A 16,310-nucleotide genomic window follows, 5' to 3' on the forward strand; every position below is an offset into this window, starting at 1 on the left:
AATTTCCTTTTTCTTCTCCATGTGCACCATGGCCCCATGTTCCAAAGTGCAGGAAAAATTCTAGTTTGCTTACATGTATATAGATCTTTCACAGGCATAAAAACCCTTCTCCCACTTTCTCCAAACCAGGCCATAGCTTTCTAGGAATGAAGAGAAGTGTGTGTTTGTGTGTGTGTGAGAGAGAGAGGAGATCCTGTTATCTTAATTACAATGAGTTTTGTGGCACCACATAAATGGGTGTATGGAAGCTTCCTGGTTTAACTGTGCCATCCTGTAACTGAAGTGATTTGCGTGCCATCCTCAACAGAAAGAAAACTAAACTGTTCGCCAGGCTGAGGAAAAAGATGAGCAGGTACCGGTATGGAGAGCAGCATTTCGATACGTGTTTGATTTAGTTCCTAAAACTGGAGAGGCTGTTGCTGGACTCTAACAGCCTGGCACGTGTTAACCCTGTGGTGGGAGAGGGATTCTTTGCATGATATGATGTGTTCATGGCCTGCTGGGTCCTGCTGAGATCTCTGTGTCTGGATAATCCCATTAACTGCTTGTGTGCCTGATTTGAATCCTTGCTTCTTTTCCTATCTAAGAAGGCAGTGTGAAAACTCAGGCATTGTCTGTCCAGTTGGTTTTATGTGATGGAAAATGCAGTGCTGTGTTTTCCATGGGATATATGATCAATTTTAGGTTTTTAACACTTCTAGCTTTAACTATTGGGTTTGCCCATTTGAACAAGTCTGAAATGCTGTATTCTCATTTCCTTCCTGGCCAGGGAGGACCAGTAAACAGGTCTTTCACACTCAGAAGTCCTGTCCTATCTACCTGTTGCATTTGGAAGGATGATGAGGTGGGAGAAGGACACTTCCAGCTTTGCTCCTTACTTGCTCTGTTCTTGAGGATCCTCACTGTCTTGCTCTATCCATTTAAAATTTTGTGCAGAGCTGAAGGAAAAGGAAGTCTGTTGTCTTGTATAAAGACTAATGTCTGCATCATGCCTTTCAAGACAGTGATGGCATTGATTAACTGGATTGCTACAATGCCTAGAGTTACCATAAGTTGAGGACTGACAAAAACATGCTCTGGAGCAAAGTGGGAATTGCTGCATAATTCCTCTAATTTTCATTTATTTTTATTCATTGTGTTGGTACTCCCTCCATGGGGGTCCTATAGGAAGAACAAAAATGGAATTATCAAGATGGTATCTTGCAAGCAATAAAAGCAAGTGCTGGTGGATTGGTATCCTTGCTTTTCTGATTCTGGCTTCCTGCTGCCTAGGGCAAGTCATGCCCTTCTCTTTGTCTCTGCCATGCATCCTTTGTGAAGTGGGAGGTTGGAGAGTGGAGAATGGTAATTGAACAGGGAAGCTGATTCTTGATACTTACGTCTCAAATGAAAAGTAGTGAAGCAATGTCTTGTGTTGTTACTATTCTGAGGTTTTCTACTATAGGAAAAGGAGGATGAGGATTCACTGGAGTACTTTTCTGGATGTCTGTCTCTGTCCTTTGTTGGACTGGTGTTGTACCTGTACCAGGCAGGAAGTCTAATACTTCCAGTCACTGAGAACGGATGGATGCTACAGCAGAAGGAGAGCTAATAAATCTCACCTCGATGAGCTCTAGCCACAACGTCCTCCTGCTCTGCCTTGATAAAATCCAACTGGCCCAGCAGTTAAGGTGCCTGACCTGGGCTGTGCTGGGGATTTCTGCTTTTAGAGCAGCTGCTGGAGTCACAGAGAAATGTGCAATCCCTGGTGCAGGGAAGAAGGGCCTGGGGCTTGGTCAGTCTTTTATCTGCAGAAAGAATGTACATTTGTGTCATCACAGGTTTGGGTATGTAGGCGCTCTATTTTTTTTTTTTTTAATAATTCTTCAGTATGCTTTGGTGGTAAAAAATGAATTACTTTTGGCTAAAAGGCCCTGTGTGAGCCTTAGGTGAGATGCCAGCCTTTTTTTCTTTTTAATCTGAGAACTTGGCAGGAGGTAACTGGTCTGTTTTTACCATATTGGAAAGTAGATTTCATCCTCTAATGTATGCTTGTTACAAATGCATGGGAATCCCCTCTGCAGATGTTACTCTGCTCTTCCAGAACAAATGAAGCAGCCCCATGAAGGGTCTGGGAGCTAAGCAGCACTAAAACAGGCTGGGGGATTTTTACTTTCCTTTCAGCTGGAGTAACTGCATTTACCCTGTTCCTAGCTCTCTATTTGCAGAAGAAAGTTGACACCTCCTTCCCTTTCTCACCTGATATTCCTGGATTTGGCATCACTTTCCAATTGCTCATGGGAAGGAAAAAGACAGAGCAATGACCTTGTCGTTTTGGCTTGCTTTTACTGTGTTACTCGTGTTTGGTCAGTGGGTACAGTACCCACACTCTTGCTTTTTCCTGTGTTTCTTGGAGCAAGCAGTTAGTTGGAGACAGGAGTTTGCTCTGTGTGGATTGTGTGTGCTCCCTGAGGACATGTGAAGGACAGGATCCTGGTGACTGTCTCTCTTGATGCTGGTTGCACTGGCTAAATTCATGCAACAAGTGCAGGAATGAAGGTACCACTCGAGGGGCTGAAAAAGGCTCAGCCAAAATTAGCACTGGCATTTTCCTAGGGGGATTGGCCAGCACATCAAACAAGCTGTAAATAGTAGTGACTTAATGAAGTCTTTAGTGTGAGGCCCTCACAGCCCAGTTTCTTCCCCTCATCCTACAAGGGCTGACTCACATGGGAGCCTTTTACCAATATATCTCCAAATTAAGTAATTGCCAGGCACCAGAAATAAGACACTACAAAGCTGTTTCATGGCCTTTAGAAAATAAGCCTAAACTTCTTTCTCGTTGGGGGAAATGGCCTTTTTAAATCCCTAGAAGGAAAAGCTTACCCTTGTCTTGGTAGGCCAGCTGATAGCCAGTAGTCCCAGTATTCCCAGTGTAGTCTGGGCATTTGAGAAGTCTTGTCAGTCTAGGTGTAGATCACTCTGTCCCCCATCTTCTCCAAAGTGCTTTCAGCTCTGGGGAAGGTAACGTGGTTCTCCCCTGTGGCCCCCCCCCCCATCATCAGAGGACGTTTTTTGTCATTTCCTGCTGTTTCCTGGTTGCTCCCATTTAGATCAGGACTTCCTTACCTTCACCCTCCAACCAGTACTATTTTGAATCTGTAGCACAACCTTGTAAATTTTGCAGAATCTCTCACACAACCCACTGTATTGAAATGATTTCTGGGAACCTTTGAGGAAGGACACTGTAGGCATTTCCAGTCAGACTGAAGAGCTGCAAGGGTTGGCGTACATGTTCTTTAGTCTCTCGTCTTCTCTTTTTCCTTTTCATTTCCCTCTTTTTCCCTTGGTGTGTGTGCCCCTGGTTGAGAGCTGCTGGCAGAGAACGTCATTGGGTTTGTTGCATCATGTTGGTGTGCTGCTGGCATCAGTGTCATCAGAAGTGTCCGACCTGCATGTGGACCTGAGAACAAGTGCTTTGTGGGGAAATGTGCGTGTGGGATGTGGATATGGGGAGAAAGTGGGGGGAATGGGTGAGGGCGAAGTGAATGGGGAGCTTGAAAGCTGGAATGCTGACCAGGGTGAGATGCTTGCTTGGAAGGGGAGGTTTGTTGAAATGCCTTGCTATCCCTTCTTCCTTTTGCTATCCCCCACTTGTAAACAAATGTTTAGGAATGAGGCCATCATGCATGTTAGCCAGTGACCACCATAACGTTGGTGTCCCAAGTGTGAGTGGATGCACATGTCTGAAGCTCTGGGCCCTCTTGGGACAGAGCAAAGAAATAAATGACTTGATGTCCCTTCAGAATCTGGTCTGCATTGCTCTAGTTCTGGCCCTATGCCAGGATTTATTGTATCAAGTTATAGGAAAGGATATGTTTTTTTCAGCCTCTCCCAAGGCCTTCAACTTCACAGAAGTATGACTTTATAAGTGGAGGCAAATATATCCTGCAGATGAGGTTGCACAGCCTTTTTGCAATATGCTGTGATATTCTGTTTTCAGCTGTGTATAGTTTTGCCAAACTGTAACCACTTCTGCTGAAATATCCCACACCAGTGTTTGTACTTCTGTATGACTTGAGATATATTGATTAGTTGATTTTGTGGGAGCTGAATTTTAGCCAAGATGATTCAGCTGTTCCTGAGAATTTGGTTGTTACCTTCATCCCTGTTGAAATTCTCTGGTAACCAACATTTTACCAAATTTTTATAATTCTGTACTTTAAAGCACTGACTTGACACTCAACCAAGGCACCCCTCTAGGGAAGGGCGTGTGCCTCTTGTCATTCCTTTGAAAAATCTGCCCAAATCTGTCCAAGCTATGAACCAACAAATGCCATTGGTGTAGCTTCTTGCAGCTTAATTCCCTGAAGAATCCCTCTGTGTGTCAGAAACAGTCCTGGAATAAAGACCAACTGGTGAGACTTTTCATAATAGTGAAATATCTATTACCAGCTGGAACCTCACTGTTTCTTTGCTGTCTGGAATGATCTGTGAAACCTCTGTCTAGTTTGCCTCTCTTCTGGCTTAGCCAGTTTGTACCACATAGAAGTAAATGTTACTATGGTTACAGCCTTATTCAGGTATTACGAATCTATTAGTCATAACCCATGCAAGTGTCAGTAGACCACCACACAGAAAAATTCTAATCTGTAGAACTTAAATAAAAAGCAAAGAACTCCTTTCCCCATCTGCTTCCCCAGTGTTAAAGACTATGACTTAATATCAGGCACGTAGGTTAGAATCTAGCAAAATCAGTATGCCTGGTGGTTTTGTTTTTAGTTTTGTTGTGTGTGAGGCAAGTATATCTATTCTGTAGTAATTTAGTGAGTAGCTAAAGTGAGTGCTGCAAAGTAATGCTGCTGCAGTGTGTTGCACTGCAAGTGACTCAGCAAAGATGCTTCTCAGAAGCTTGTTGAGGCTTCAAATATCTTCATCATGTGTCTGGACAGTGAAGCAAAGAGATAATGGAGGCCACTGATCTGGTCTGGTTAGCAAAACTCCTCTTAGGCCTGGCTCAGACTTTTCTCTCTTTCTCTCTCCCTATCTCTCCCTTTCTCTCTCCACTTCCTTCAGTGACAGCACCCCAGCGAAAGCAAATAAAAGCCCCTCGCCTCCACCAGATGGATCTCCCATCACCAGCCCTGAGACCAAGACTGTCAACCATGAGCTGGAACCATCCACTTTGGAAGCACCTGGGGCAAGCATCCCAAAGTCACCATCTCAGGTAGTGTCCCCATGACATTGACCATGTCTCCACAGTATGACCGCTGATGGCACAAGCTCTGTGAGTCAAAGACATCCAGCAGTTGCTTTTTTGGACCTCATCCTGCTACTGAGAACACAGAATGTGACATGATGGTTGTTCTCTTTCACTGGTTCCTGAGAAAGTTCCTGAGAATTCGAGTTGCTTCTGGGTCATCTCTGTATCATATAGGGAAGAACTGAGTATCTCTGAATGGCTTTACAGGGTGAAGGCCAGTAATATGTTTTGCTGTCTGATATGATGGCCAAGAAGATCCAGGGAGGATGGAGTTGTAGCTAGGCAAGGAAGTTTGTTCTTTACATTTGCATTAACCTGTGGAATTCAGTGGTCCAATTTCTTCTCAAGAACTTCTGTAGATGAAGAAGGTTAAAATAAAAAAATTTATTATTAATAAGGAGAACATCTGTACTTTGGATGTTTTACTTTACTACCAAGATAACATATTATGCTAAAAATAAAGGGGTTATATTCTTATGCTATGAAGAAATTACTTGAGTTCCAGGAAGAAGACTGTCCATTATATGGAGTCTGATGCCTTCTATATGGCCTTTGTTAGGTCTTTCCATACACAGGAGATAGCCAGCAGCATGTTCAAAATAGTAGATGTAGCTACTCAGCATATCATATGATATGTTTGACTTTGGGATTTAAGGAAAATAAAACATTTATTTCCTCTTCCTGTCCCTCTGTTGCTGAGTGGGGGAAAAGCTTAGTAGGGAAAAGTAGTAACTAGAACAAATTTATGTCTGGTCCCAATCTTTGTATCTCAGTAAGTGGGACACTAGGGTGTAGTCTTCCAGGAAGAACTAAAGCTGAGAGAGGTTCTGGCCAAACTGGTATGGGAAAACGTTTTGCCTCTGAAAAGAGACGGGTGCAACCCATAACTTCTTTGCTGTTGCCATATGTAGCAGCATTATTCCAAATCCAGGCCTGTGGGGTAGGCTGTCTCCTGTTTCTGGAGAACCTCTCAGAATATTTTTCTCTCTACTGCATTTTTGACTTTTATGATTATGCAGGGACAGGAAGGGGATGTTTTTGCATAGGCAAAAGCTTCCAGCCCTGTGAGATGTGTGGATGCCTGGCAGTGTCTTTTCAGGACTTCTCCAGGGTCTCTGCACAGCCTAGACTGGCTTCACCATGACCAAGGCTAGGACCTTGGAGTAGACTGTGTGTATGGGGGAGAGAAGATAGTATTTCCACAATTGCCTTTCTGTTGTGGGTTTGGTTCTGATTTTTTTTCCCCCAGAGATTTACAGAACTTGGCTAAAATTTTAAACAAGAAATTGTACAGATTTATTAAGCTGTTCACAGCAGACTTCACTCACCCTGTCTGTGGACTTGTCTTAATGAATTTGGCTTCTTCCCTTTCCTTTAAATAGCACAGATAACCTTTGTTTTTGCCAGCCTGCAAGTGCTTTCTTATTCACTTGCTGCCTGCCTGCCTGCCCACAGGAATGGGGCTAGAAGCACCCCTTGCCAAGCAAGCAGAATATTCCAGTGCAGCCCTGCAACCTTGGATGGGCCTCAGGATGAGACTGAAATGGTATTTGCAGCTAATGCTGCCACCACCTGGCAGCTCGTTCCCAGTCTATATTTAATTCATCCCCCCAGGAATCACTACAGTGAAAAGCAAGAGCTCCACTCTATAATCACACTACCTGATAAGAGATGGAGCTGGCTCCGGAGGGAGGGAAGACAAGGGCAGGAGTTTCACACTGAGAACCAAGCCTAGTGTCTGTATGGATAAAGTCTAGAAAGTGTGTGTCAGTTTGCCAGCCAGCTGGGAAACACAAGTGTCTGCTCAACTTTAATACTGACGTCTTCACAGGTCTTATTACTTTTGACCTCTGGGTAAGTGATTTGTTCAACAGTCCTCCAAGGGAGGCTGGGGGGCCTCACCCTCTGTGGGAGGATGGACCAAAATGCAAAAAGCAAGAACAGTTCTCTGGCCTCTTCATGTCTGAAATACTAAAGCAAACGATAAGCAAAGGCTGTGGAAAGAAAGATGACAAAACAGGAGTGACCAAATAAATGCTATCTAAATTTTGAACTGTTCCCTATACCAGAAAAAAACACCAAACCTCTTTTACTGTCCTTTAATTATTGAGAACAGTTTATTTCTGTCTTTTGGAAGAAATGAATGCTGTCAGCTCTCTGTGTAGTGATTTGATGATGACACAGGACTTCAGGGAGTCCGTGAAACTTCAAAGGTCAGACTTCTGCTCTCAGTTACACCACTGAAATGCTGTAATGAGACTTTTGAAATCAGTGCAACTATGTTGAATTTCGACAGGTAAAAGCTCTGGGGGATCCAAATCAGCAGAAAAATTTTAGTGGATTTGCTTTATTCTAGACAACAAAGTTTTTAGTCAGTGATTAATTTGTAGGTATAACCCAACATCAGTCATCTTGTCTTTGAAATGTGATTTTAGACTGCTATTGGAGGTAATGCTGGACAGTGTGGAAGTGGTCATCTCCAAAACACTAATGCATCGGAAGGAAGGAGACTAACTGTATTAGAGAAATAAATAGCAGAAAAGTTGTGCTATTTTTTACTTTAGAGTTAGTAATTGGAGCCTTTCATTTCTGCAGAGGGTGTCTAGGTTCTGAGAATAGCTTTTCTCTGAAATTTCTGATCTCATCTTGCAAGCAGGGGGTTTTCAGGAAGGGATTGTTCTCAGGGAGTATGGACACACCACCTTATGCAAACAGTGAAAAGTTGAAAGAAGACATTATTTTCATTATTTCCCCTAGTTAGCTATACAGGGGAAAATTGTGTGTTTTCATACACACTCACTCTCTCTAAAGTAGGTTAACCCTGTAGAAGACCAGGCACATCCTTAGGAATCTAAATAAATCCTTGTAGAGCTCAGTTATAAGTTGGAAGAATGTGAACACAGGACTAGGAGTCAAGGATTTCTGTGTTTCAGATCTGGGCTTGATACTGATAGACTGGGTACACATTGACAGGTCTCTGAGTCTTGCTGCCTTGGGATCCTAGGTATGATGAGAAGATCAAGTAGCTGTAAAACTGTATTGTAAATGGAAAGCATTGTCAGTGCTAAGCATTGCTTTGGTGCTGGGAACTTGTATGGCTGCTTTATTTCAACACAGTAGAAGCTCCTCAAAGTCTGATTTGACCTAGAAATGATCATTAAGCTTTGAGCACAGGAGAAGGTAAAAAGGATGTGGATGGGTTGATCTAGGGAGGGTCTACCACAGCTTCCACAGGGTTGTGAATGCAGTGTCAGGCTGAGTCTTTAGGATGATGGTGGCTATTGGGTATTAGAGTTACCAGGTCAGATGGTTTTATGCATTCCCTGGGTCTCCATTTGGAAAACATGACTTCATTAGTGTCAATGCTCACTGGTGAAACTGAGAGCAGAGTTGGGTTCACAGCAGTTGTGGCTTCTTGGAAGTTTGAGTTGTTCTTGTCTAAAGCTAAGATGCCATCAAGAGCTCCTTCAGACCTTTCTTACAGCACACTGATAACCAGTGCACCTGGGAGCCGGTACTGGGCAGATCAGTCTGTCCTCATGGTCACCTGCCCATAGTAGGGCAGATTGAGCCTGTTCTCTCATTCCCTTAGGTATGGTAAGTACAGAAAAGGGAGGCAGCGCTGGCCTGTTCTGTTGGATCATGTTCTCAGTAATTGATCTGATCCCTTCCCAGTGGTTCTTTTGAAGGTTGCACATGCTTTAATTATGTATGCATGTCCTGTCAATGCATATTAATTGTGTTACGCTTCTCCTCTGCAGAGGGAAACTTGCCCATGGCTGAAGTGTAACTAATGATGCCAAACCTTCTCTGGAGGCGTGTGGTTGTTTATTTTGTTTTGTTTCAATACAGCCCTTCACCCCCTACTCCCTCCCTCTTCAGATGGAGTTGATTGGACCCTGCTCTAAGCCAGTGATTGTGGTTTCCCTCACCTTCAGTTTTTGTGACTAACCTGGTTCCTGTCTTTGGTTTTTTTGGGTGTCGCCGTCTGTGCTGTGGCCGTGTGCTCACTTGCATGCAGTTGAGGAAAGGGCCTCCGGTGCCTCCGCCTCCAAAAGTCACCCCCTCCAAGGAGATCAAGCAGGAGAACATCATCAGTCTGTTTGATGACAATTTTGTCCCTGAGATAAGTGTGACAACCCCTTCGCAGGTTAGCTGCTATGCCCTGCCTAATTTTTGTCTGCCTCTGAACTTTTCCTTTCAACCTTTCTTCTCTTTGGAGGTGTTAAGTCATGAAACCTGGTCAGGTAAAGGAGGAAAGGAAGCTCAGCATTGGACCTTGGAAGGCAGTAGGTTAGATAGGAGGCTACCTTAAAGGGGAGGGTGGCTAGAAGGAAGCCTTGAGTAACACTGTCCTTGAGAGCTTTCATTCATAGAAGAAACAGGAGAAATGCAGCTGGTCAAGATGCCAGAAAGTAATCACTGCATTTGTTCAGCAGCAATGCACATGGATTACAGCTGTCTTCATATCCAATGATATGCTCTCTCCAGACTCACTGATCCCAAGTATGGATGAAGCATGTTTTTTCTGCTCATGTATGGCCCTAACTGCTGACCCAGGTATCTCTACCAGTTTTGGGAGAAGGCAGTTTTGTGCTGTCTATGCCTTTACACATGGGTTTTGTGGCTTAAAGCCCACCCCTGCCTAGGAAAGACCAACAGAAATTGCATGAAGTTCCCTTTGCAAAGAATAGAGGCCTGCAGTTAGATGGGCCTGCTGTTAAGTTATGACTGCTTACACAGTCTGTCAGTATTTCTTGTCAGGTGGCACCTGAAAAGAAGCCCTGAAAAAGGAAAAACATTTTTAAATTATATATTTTCCTCTTCATTTTCACTTTTATTTACATCACTGCCAGAGAGGATGCCCAGGTAGGGAGTTCTGTGTTGGATCTAGGCGAATGGCAGTCCTTATGTATATAAGAGCCTGACCAGATTTCTGGCTGTATCATGAAATACCTGCATATACTTTATATATTTATATATATATGTATACGTGTGTATATATTTTTCTCCCTAAATGCTTGTTAAAGCACAAATAATGTCTCTATTAGTGCTCATCTGTGACTCAGCCCTTAACTTATCTTTACATCATGCTGCTCCATTGCCTCTGGTTTGCCACCTTCCACCCATCTGCTGAGGAGCAGAGATGAAGTGGGGAGGGAACGAAGTCCATGTCAGATTTTGCATTGCAGAGCAGAGAGATGATTTGACATCAGTGTTGGAAGGCGGGGACCACAGGCAGCTGAGCAACACTCTATCATTTTCTGTGCTTCCTTCTCCTGTATTGTAGTGGACAGCTCTGTCTGCTCCATGGTTTGTATCATGTATTTCCACGTGAATGCCAGCCCCTTAGTCAGACTTGCTCTTCTGCACCTGATCAGTGCTCTGACCCAGGGTGGCATTTGCTGTGACTTTCAATTAGATGGTAGTTCCGAGGGAGGACTCTGATTGCCAAAACAATCTTCACTGAAGTACCCATCAGCTCCTACCACTCAGTGTGTTGCCCAGGGCTGTTCCTGTCAGATGTCTTAGTTCCAATGAGAGAAGTCTTAGTTTCAATGAGCTATGTCTTCCACAATGTCTTGTGGAAGATCTGGATAAAGGCAAAGGGTGCTAGCCTTTGCATTTAAATCTTGAATGGCAGGTAAGGCTATTCCATGACTGCAGCCTTTGATGTATCACTACCAAATGAAACTAAAGATTGGGTTTGGAACTGCTCTGATGGGTAGCTTGGATGTGCTGGAAGAGCATAGTAGATTGCCAGTTGGTTTTTGCATACTGGTTAGGGTTTATTATTGGGAGATGAGACAGCTTGATTCCTTGTCCTCATCCTTGTGGATGCCAAAAAGACACATTCATAAGGGAGAGAAACATCTCTAAGAGAATTGGAGTAAGAGAAACTAGAGGACGTGAAAATTATGGTGGTGTTGGTAGTATTCAGGGAACTTCTCTTAAATAGTGTGTCTTGCTACTTTCCAGAAGTTTTTCTGTTATGGGGCTATGATATAACTGTGGAGACCAACCTGCCACATTTGTTGAAAAGGTCACTGAAACAGTAAGGCCAGTCTCCTGGGAGATCAGAGGAAACAGGGGCAAATCTTCCTGACTTCCTGGAGAGAGCAGCTTCCTCTGAAGCAGAGTAGAAAGGAGTGTCTTGTAGTGGTTAGATTAAATCTAAAACATGAAAGTGATAGTCAAGTTTTGAATACTAATGACTCGTGTCCTCTGTAGTGACTGTTTTATTAATGGCAATCAGCAAATGTGCCATCGCTGTCCTTAGGTAGAGCATTAATCACTCAAAGGGAGTTATGCTGCTGAAATTGTAGAGAGTAGCAAAGCTTCTGAAATTTATGGTTTTTCAGAAGACTTGTGTGTGTATATTTCTCGGTTGCCCAGAAATGGAAACCATTGAAAATGGCATTTTTGAACTTGGAAGGAATTCAAATCTCTTACTGGAGTGAGCTGCCGTATTTTGTGTTTCTGTCTCAGAAGGCAGGAGGAAATTAGGAGCTTTGGTAGTTAGCTCTGAGATTTCCCAGACTTGCCTTCCAGCAGTCTGAGTGGTTTTGTTCCTGGATTTTTGTTCCTGAGATAGATTGTATAGATGGCAGCTCTTTTGTATGTATTTGAGGGAGTCAGTCTTGGTCTGTCAGTACAAAGGCAGTTGGATGAGCTGTGAGGAATAGATATAAATAGAAGAACAGCCTTTCTGACTTGGCAGTGGCAGTGATCCTTTTGACCACAGCAGGTTAGGTGCTTACACTATGTCAGTTCATTTGGCCAGGTGAGATGATGAATGAGTCCTGTGGAAAAGGCTCAGATTTGGTTTACAGTGGCACCCTGTGCTACCTGCTTGTGTTTGTAGGATGCAGACAGTCAGGAGTCACATCAGATGTTTGCACTGCCACCATGTCTTCTGCGCTTGCAGCTTTAGCTCTGGGATATCACATGCCCTCCCTGTACTGTGCACGCGCGTGTATGTCTAATGCTCGTACTGCTTTTCTTCCTCACTGCTGCCAAGTTTGATGCCCCTGGGCCCTTCCAGGAGGGAGCCAGCCTGTTGGATCTGGATTTTGATCCCATTAAACCAGATGCCACTGTGGGGAAGACCCCCACACCTGCCTCCCAGGTTGGTTCATATCACCATTCCTTCTCCCTTTGTAACTGACTTGTTGCCATGTGTGTTGTGACTTGCAGTCACCTGAATGATAATGTGGACCCGAGCTGTGGGTGGCTGGGCATTATGTGTGGGAGCCCAGGCCTGGGCACTAGAGGTGGGCACCTTGGTCTTCTCTGCTGGATGTGCAAGTCCAGTGAGAATCAGATGGCTACTAGCCTGGCCACAGTCTGGCACTAGGTGTTTGTGGGATGCTTGTGATTTGCTCTTATGATCTCATTCAACTTAATGTATGTCCCTCCTTAGTTTAGCATCCTCTGTCTGCTATATGGATTTAAACTGTAACTCCATGGATGAGAATTCAGCCTGAGTTCTGTGTTCCTGTTATAAATTGCTCTCTAAGGGATTTTTAATAGACACTTTGATAATCTGCAGTGACTTAAGGTGAATAAAGCTGTAGATGGGATATTCAAGTGATGTGAAGCCCTTCTTTTTCTGTGTGTAACATAGCCTGTGTTCTTAGTTAAGAAGTAGCTTCCTCCTTGGCCACAGTGGTGCACAGTGTGGTATCAAAAAGCCCTAATTCTGGCCTGATCTGTAACTGGTCCTGTCCACCATCAGAGGCAGGTGGACTGCACTTCATTTTATGTCTAGATGGCTGGAGGCTTTGAAATGCATCCTGAATTTGGTTGTTGTCCTCACTGAGATTTTACATTTAATATGTATGGACTACTTATTTTTTGTGGATGCCATTAAAATTTGTAATAAACATAATTGGAATGTTTACCGTATTTCTCATGTCAAGTAGGTCTGTATGGCACAGACTTTTGTAGGAATAAGACCTCTCTTATTAAAGAGATCAAACATTAGGCATTTGATTCTCCTGAATTAAAATACTGTATCTGCAAGATAGTAGTTATCATCATAACTTGATATATGCCAATATGGCAAGCTACCCCTTTTTGGAACTTTAAGTGGGCAGATGGGCATTTTGTGTCTACTTGCCTTACAGAACTTGCTTTACAGAACAAGCTGCAAGATAAATTTACAGGATAAGCTTTTTTTTAGATTTATTTACTAGAATTTTTTTTCTGAATCACCAGTTATAGCTTAGATAATTGGTTATACTGACATAGGATATGAGTATAAATTAGACTTAAAATGGAATTATTTGTTACGCTTTCAGCAAGCAACAAATATTACACTAAATTGGTTTTCCAAAACTGCTCAGCAATGGAATATTTGGTGTTCTAATGTAATTATTATTAGCTTCAGAAGTCAGTAAAAGAAAGAGTCTGAAACTGATAATTTCTAATGGTAACCAAAGTATAAAACCGAGTGAAAACCACCTAGTTATCAAGGCAGTCAGATTTATTTCCCATAGGGTGAGCAGTATGGCAAAGAGGTTAAGATATTTCACTACTGATCCAAAGACACCATAAAATGTTAAGGGATTGGAAGGGACCTTAAAGGTCATCTAGTGCCAATGTCATGTGCCATGGGCAGAGACGCTTTGCACCTGACACTGACACTTTGCACCGGCTCAAGGCCTTATCCAGCCTGGCCTTGAAAGCTGCCGGGGTTGGGGCACCAGTTGATGTCTTGTTCTGAAATCATGCTAACTCTGTTGGGCGTAGGTACATAGGGAAACATTTAACCCTAATGAACCACAAACTCATGAGTTTGGTTTGGGTTTTTTTGTTTATTTGGTTGGGTTTTTTTTCTGACTATGTGGTCTGCCACTGATGACTGAATGTGGCTTGACTGTCTCCCTTTATACCAGAGGTAGAAAAACCCCTTACTCGAGTGCCTTGGTGCTTAGATTTGAATATGCAGTGGGGAGGGGTGTATAAATGCAAGTAGTAACAAATATTTCAAAACATGCAGAGATAAGTGCTGTTGAATGTGTATGTCTGCTTCAGTCTGATCAGCGTCTGTAATGTTTGTACTCACTGAAATAATCACGTATAAACATGTTTTATTTTTGTTGCTCTTTGACATGCTTAGTCTTTACCTTGGGATTTATGGGAGGTAAGAAATTCATATGGCTTTCATCTCTCATCATGTACTGTTCACATGCCAATGCCATCTCTGTTTGCATACCTGTCTCCTTTCCCTCACCACTCTTCCTTTCTGCACACCCCGAATCAAAGTTGCTATATGTGCTGCTGAATGCACTTATGCGCCATCTGTGAAGCCCCAGGGGCAACCATGGGACATGTTTGAAAGTCAAGTCTGGCACTCTAAAACTTATGACTCTACCCGTGCGCAAACCCATCCTTTTTCTTGCTAACTCACTCATCTTTCTCTTGGCATAATGCTGTGACTTTCACCTCATACTTAACACCACTGCGGCATCATGCTCACTCTCTACAACGCAGTATTTCCTAAATTCTGTACATCCTGTTGATCTTGTGTCCAATGCATAAATATCTCACTGCTCTTCATCATTACTGCCTGTACCACTGGGTATGTACACATCTGGAATTATCTGTGGTGTTTCCTGTTCATCGACCGTCATTGTCAGAAAGGCTGATGTGAATTAGCTCCCCCTGTGTCTACACCGAAAGTTAGGTGCAGGCCCAAGACTCACCTGGTGTCTGCCTCAACCTCAATTTGAAGCTTACTGATAAGGGAGACTCTATACATGCTCTGCGTCTGAACCAAAACCAGACCCTCATTCATGCCCTCGATATCCATCTGGTCTGGGAAGGTCTCAGATTGCTGCACATTAGCGCTTTGTGAGATATTTCAAGCATAACTACTTTTTAGTCCCTCTGGACCAACAGCCAGCAGTATGGACAGAAAACACTCGATCTGGGCATTCAAGCCTGCTGCTTGAGCTGGCTGTATCCAGTGTGTGAGCTCACAGCCTTGGCTTATGCTGGGGAATTGAGTCCTACCAACCCTTCCATTCCCCAGGGCCAGATCACCACCTAGAGTGAGTACTTGGGAGGACATGACTTAGTCATGGCTGAGAACCTGGCCTAAGGACTCCCTTAGCTGGTACTCTCCTTCACATGAGCTTGGGTGATGTTGAAGAAGAGGTTTCCCTTGTGTGTTTTATCAGCCATCAGTGTTTAACACCTGTCATTCTCCTGTATGTGCATTGTCAGTCTGCCTTTGTAAGAGAGGAAAGGCTGGTTTAGCAAGGAATCTTATTCCTTTGAAGTGGATAGGCAGGGGTGAGGTATGACTGTTTCTGATTGAGCTGTACATACAGTCTTGGGTGTAAAAAGTGTTTTGGGCCATTACTCCCTTCCTGGAAACTGATTTCACCCAAAGGACAGTTTACTCAACCAGGGAATGCTACTAGTCAAGATATTCTCACCATACCAATTCTCACCTTGGCATACCATACATGGTCAAAAAGCAGAGCTCTCTATAGCTGGGGAATCCTCCTCTTCAAGCTTTCTGAAGTGTTTTTGCTGTTGATGAATCGTAGAATCATAGAATGAGCTCGGTTGGAAGGGACCTCTGAGATCATCAAGTCCAACCCTTGATCCACTACCACCATGGTTACTAGACCATGGCACTGAGTGCCACATCCAGTCTCATCTTACAAACCTTCAGGGATGAAGAATCCACCACTTCCCTGGGCAGCCCATTCCAATGCCTGATTACCCTCTCTGTAAAGAATTTCTTCCTAATATCCAACCTAAACCTCCCCTGGCAGAGCTTAAGACCATACCCTCCTGTCTTAATGATAGTTGCCTGGGAGAAGAGACCAACCCCCACCTGGCTACAACCTCCTTTTAGGGAGTTGTAGAGAGTGAGGAGGTCTCCCCTGAGCCTCCTCCAGGCTGAACAACCCCAGCTCCCTCAGCCTCTCCTCATAGCACTTGTGCTTGAGTCCCTTCGCCAGCCTAGTTGCTCTTCTCTGACCTGCTCCAGCACCTCAATATCCTTCCTGAACTGAGGGGCCCAGAACTGGACACAGCACTCCAGGTG

At 43.7% G+C, this 16,310-nt stretch overlaps 1 protein-coding gene across 21 annotated transcripts in view; it reads left to right on the forward strand.

The window, feature by feature from the left end:
* The window catches only part of BIN1 (bridging integrator 1), a 93,593-nt gene that overhangs the window by 63,656 nt on the left and 13,627 nt on the right, over positions 1 to 16,310 (forward strand). For 4 of the 21 annotated variants that reach the window (XM_064661313.1, XM_064661303.1, XM_064661300.1 and 1 more), the window contains 4 exons: positions 5,056 to 5,206; positions 9,264 to 9,392; positions 12,264 to 12,371; positions 14,367 to 14,390. In XM_064661313.1, coding sequence (XP_064517383.1) covers positions 5,056 to 5,206; positions 9,264 to 9,392; positions 12,264 to 12,371; positions 14,367 to 14,390 — 412 coding nt within the window. Of the gene's footprint in view, positions 1 to 307; positions 359 to 5,055; positions 5,207 to 9,263; positions 9,393 to 12,263; positions 12,372 to 14,366; positions 14,391 to 16,310 lie in introns of all 21 variants that reach the window. The other 17 variants (XM_064661292.1, XM_064661297.1, XM_064661295.1 and 14 more) reach the window with 10 other exon arrangements.

Source organism: Pseudopipra pipra, chromosome 7 (assembly GCF_036250125.1).
Source record: "Pseudopipra pipra isolate bDixPip1 chromosome 7, bDixPip1.hap1, whole genome shotgun sequence".
Classification (NCBI taxonomy): domain Eukaryota; kingdom Metazoa; phylum Chordata; class Aves; order Passeriformes; family Pipridae; genus Pseudopipra; species Pseudopipra pipra.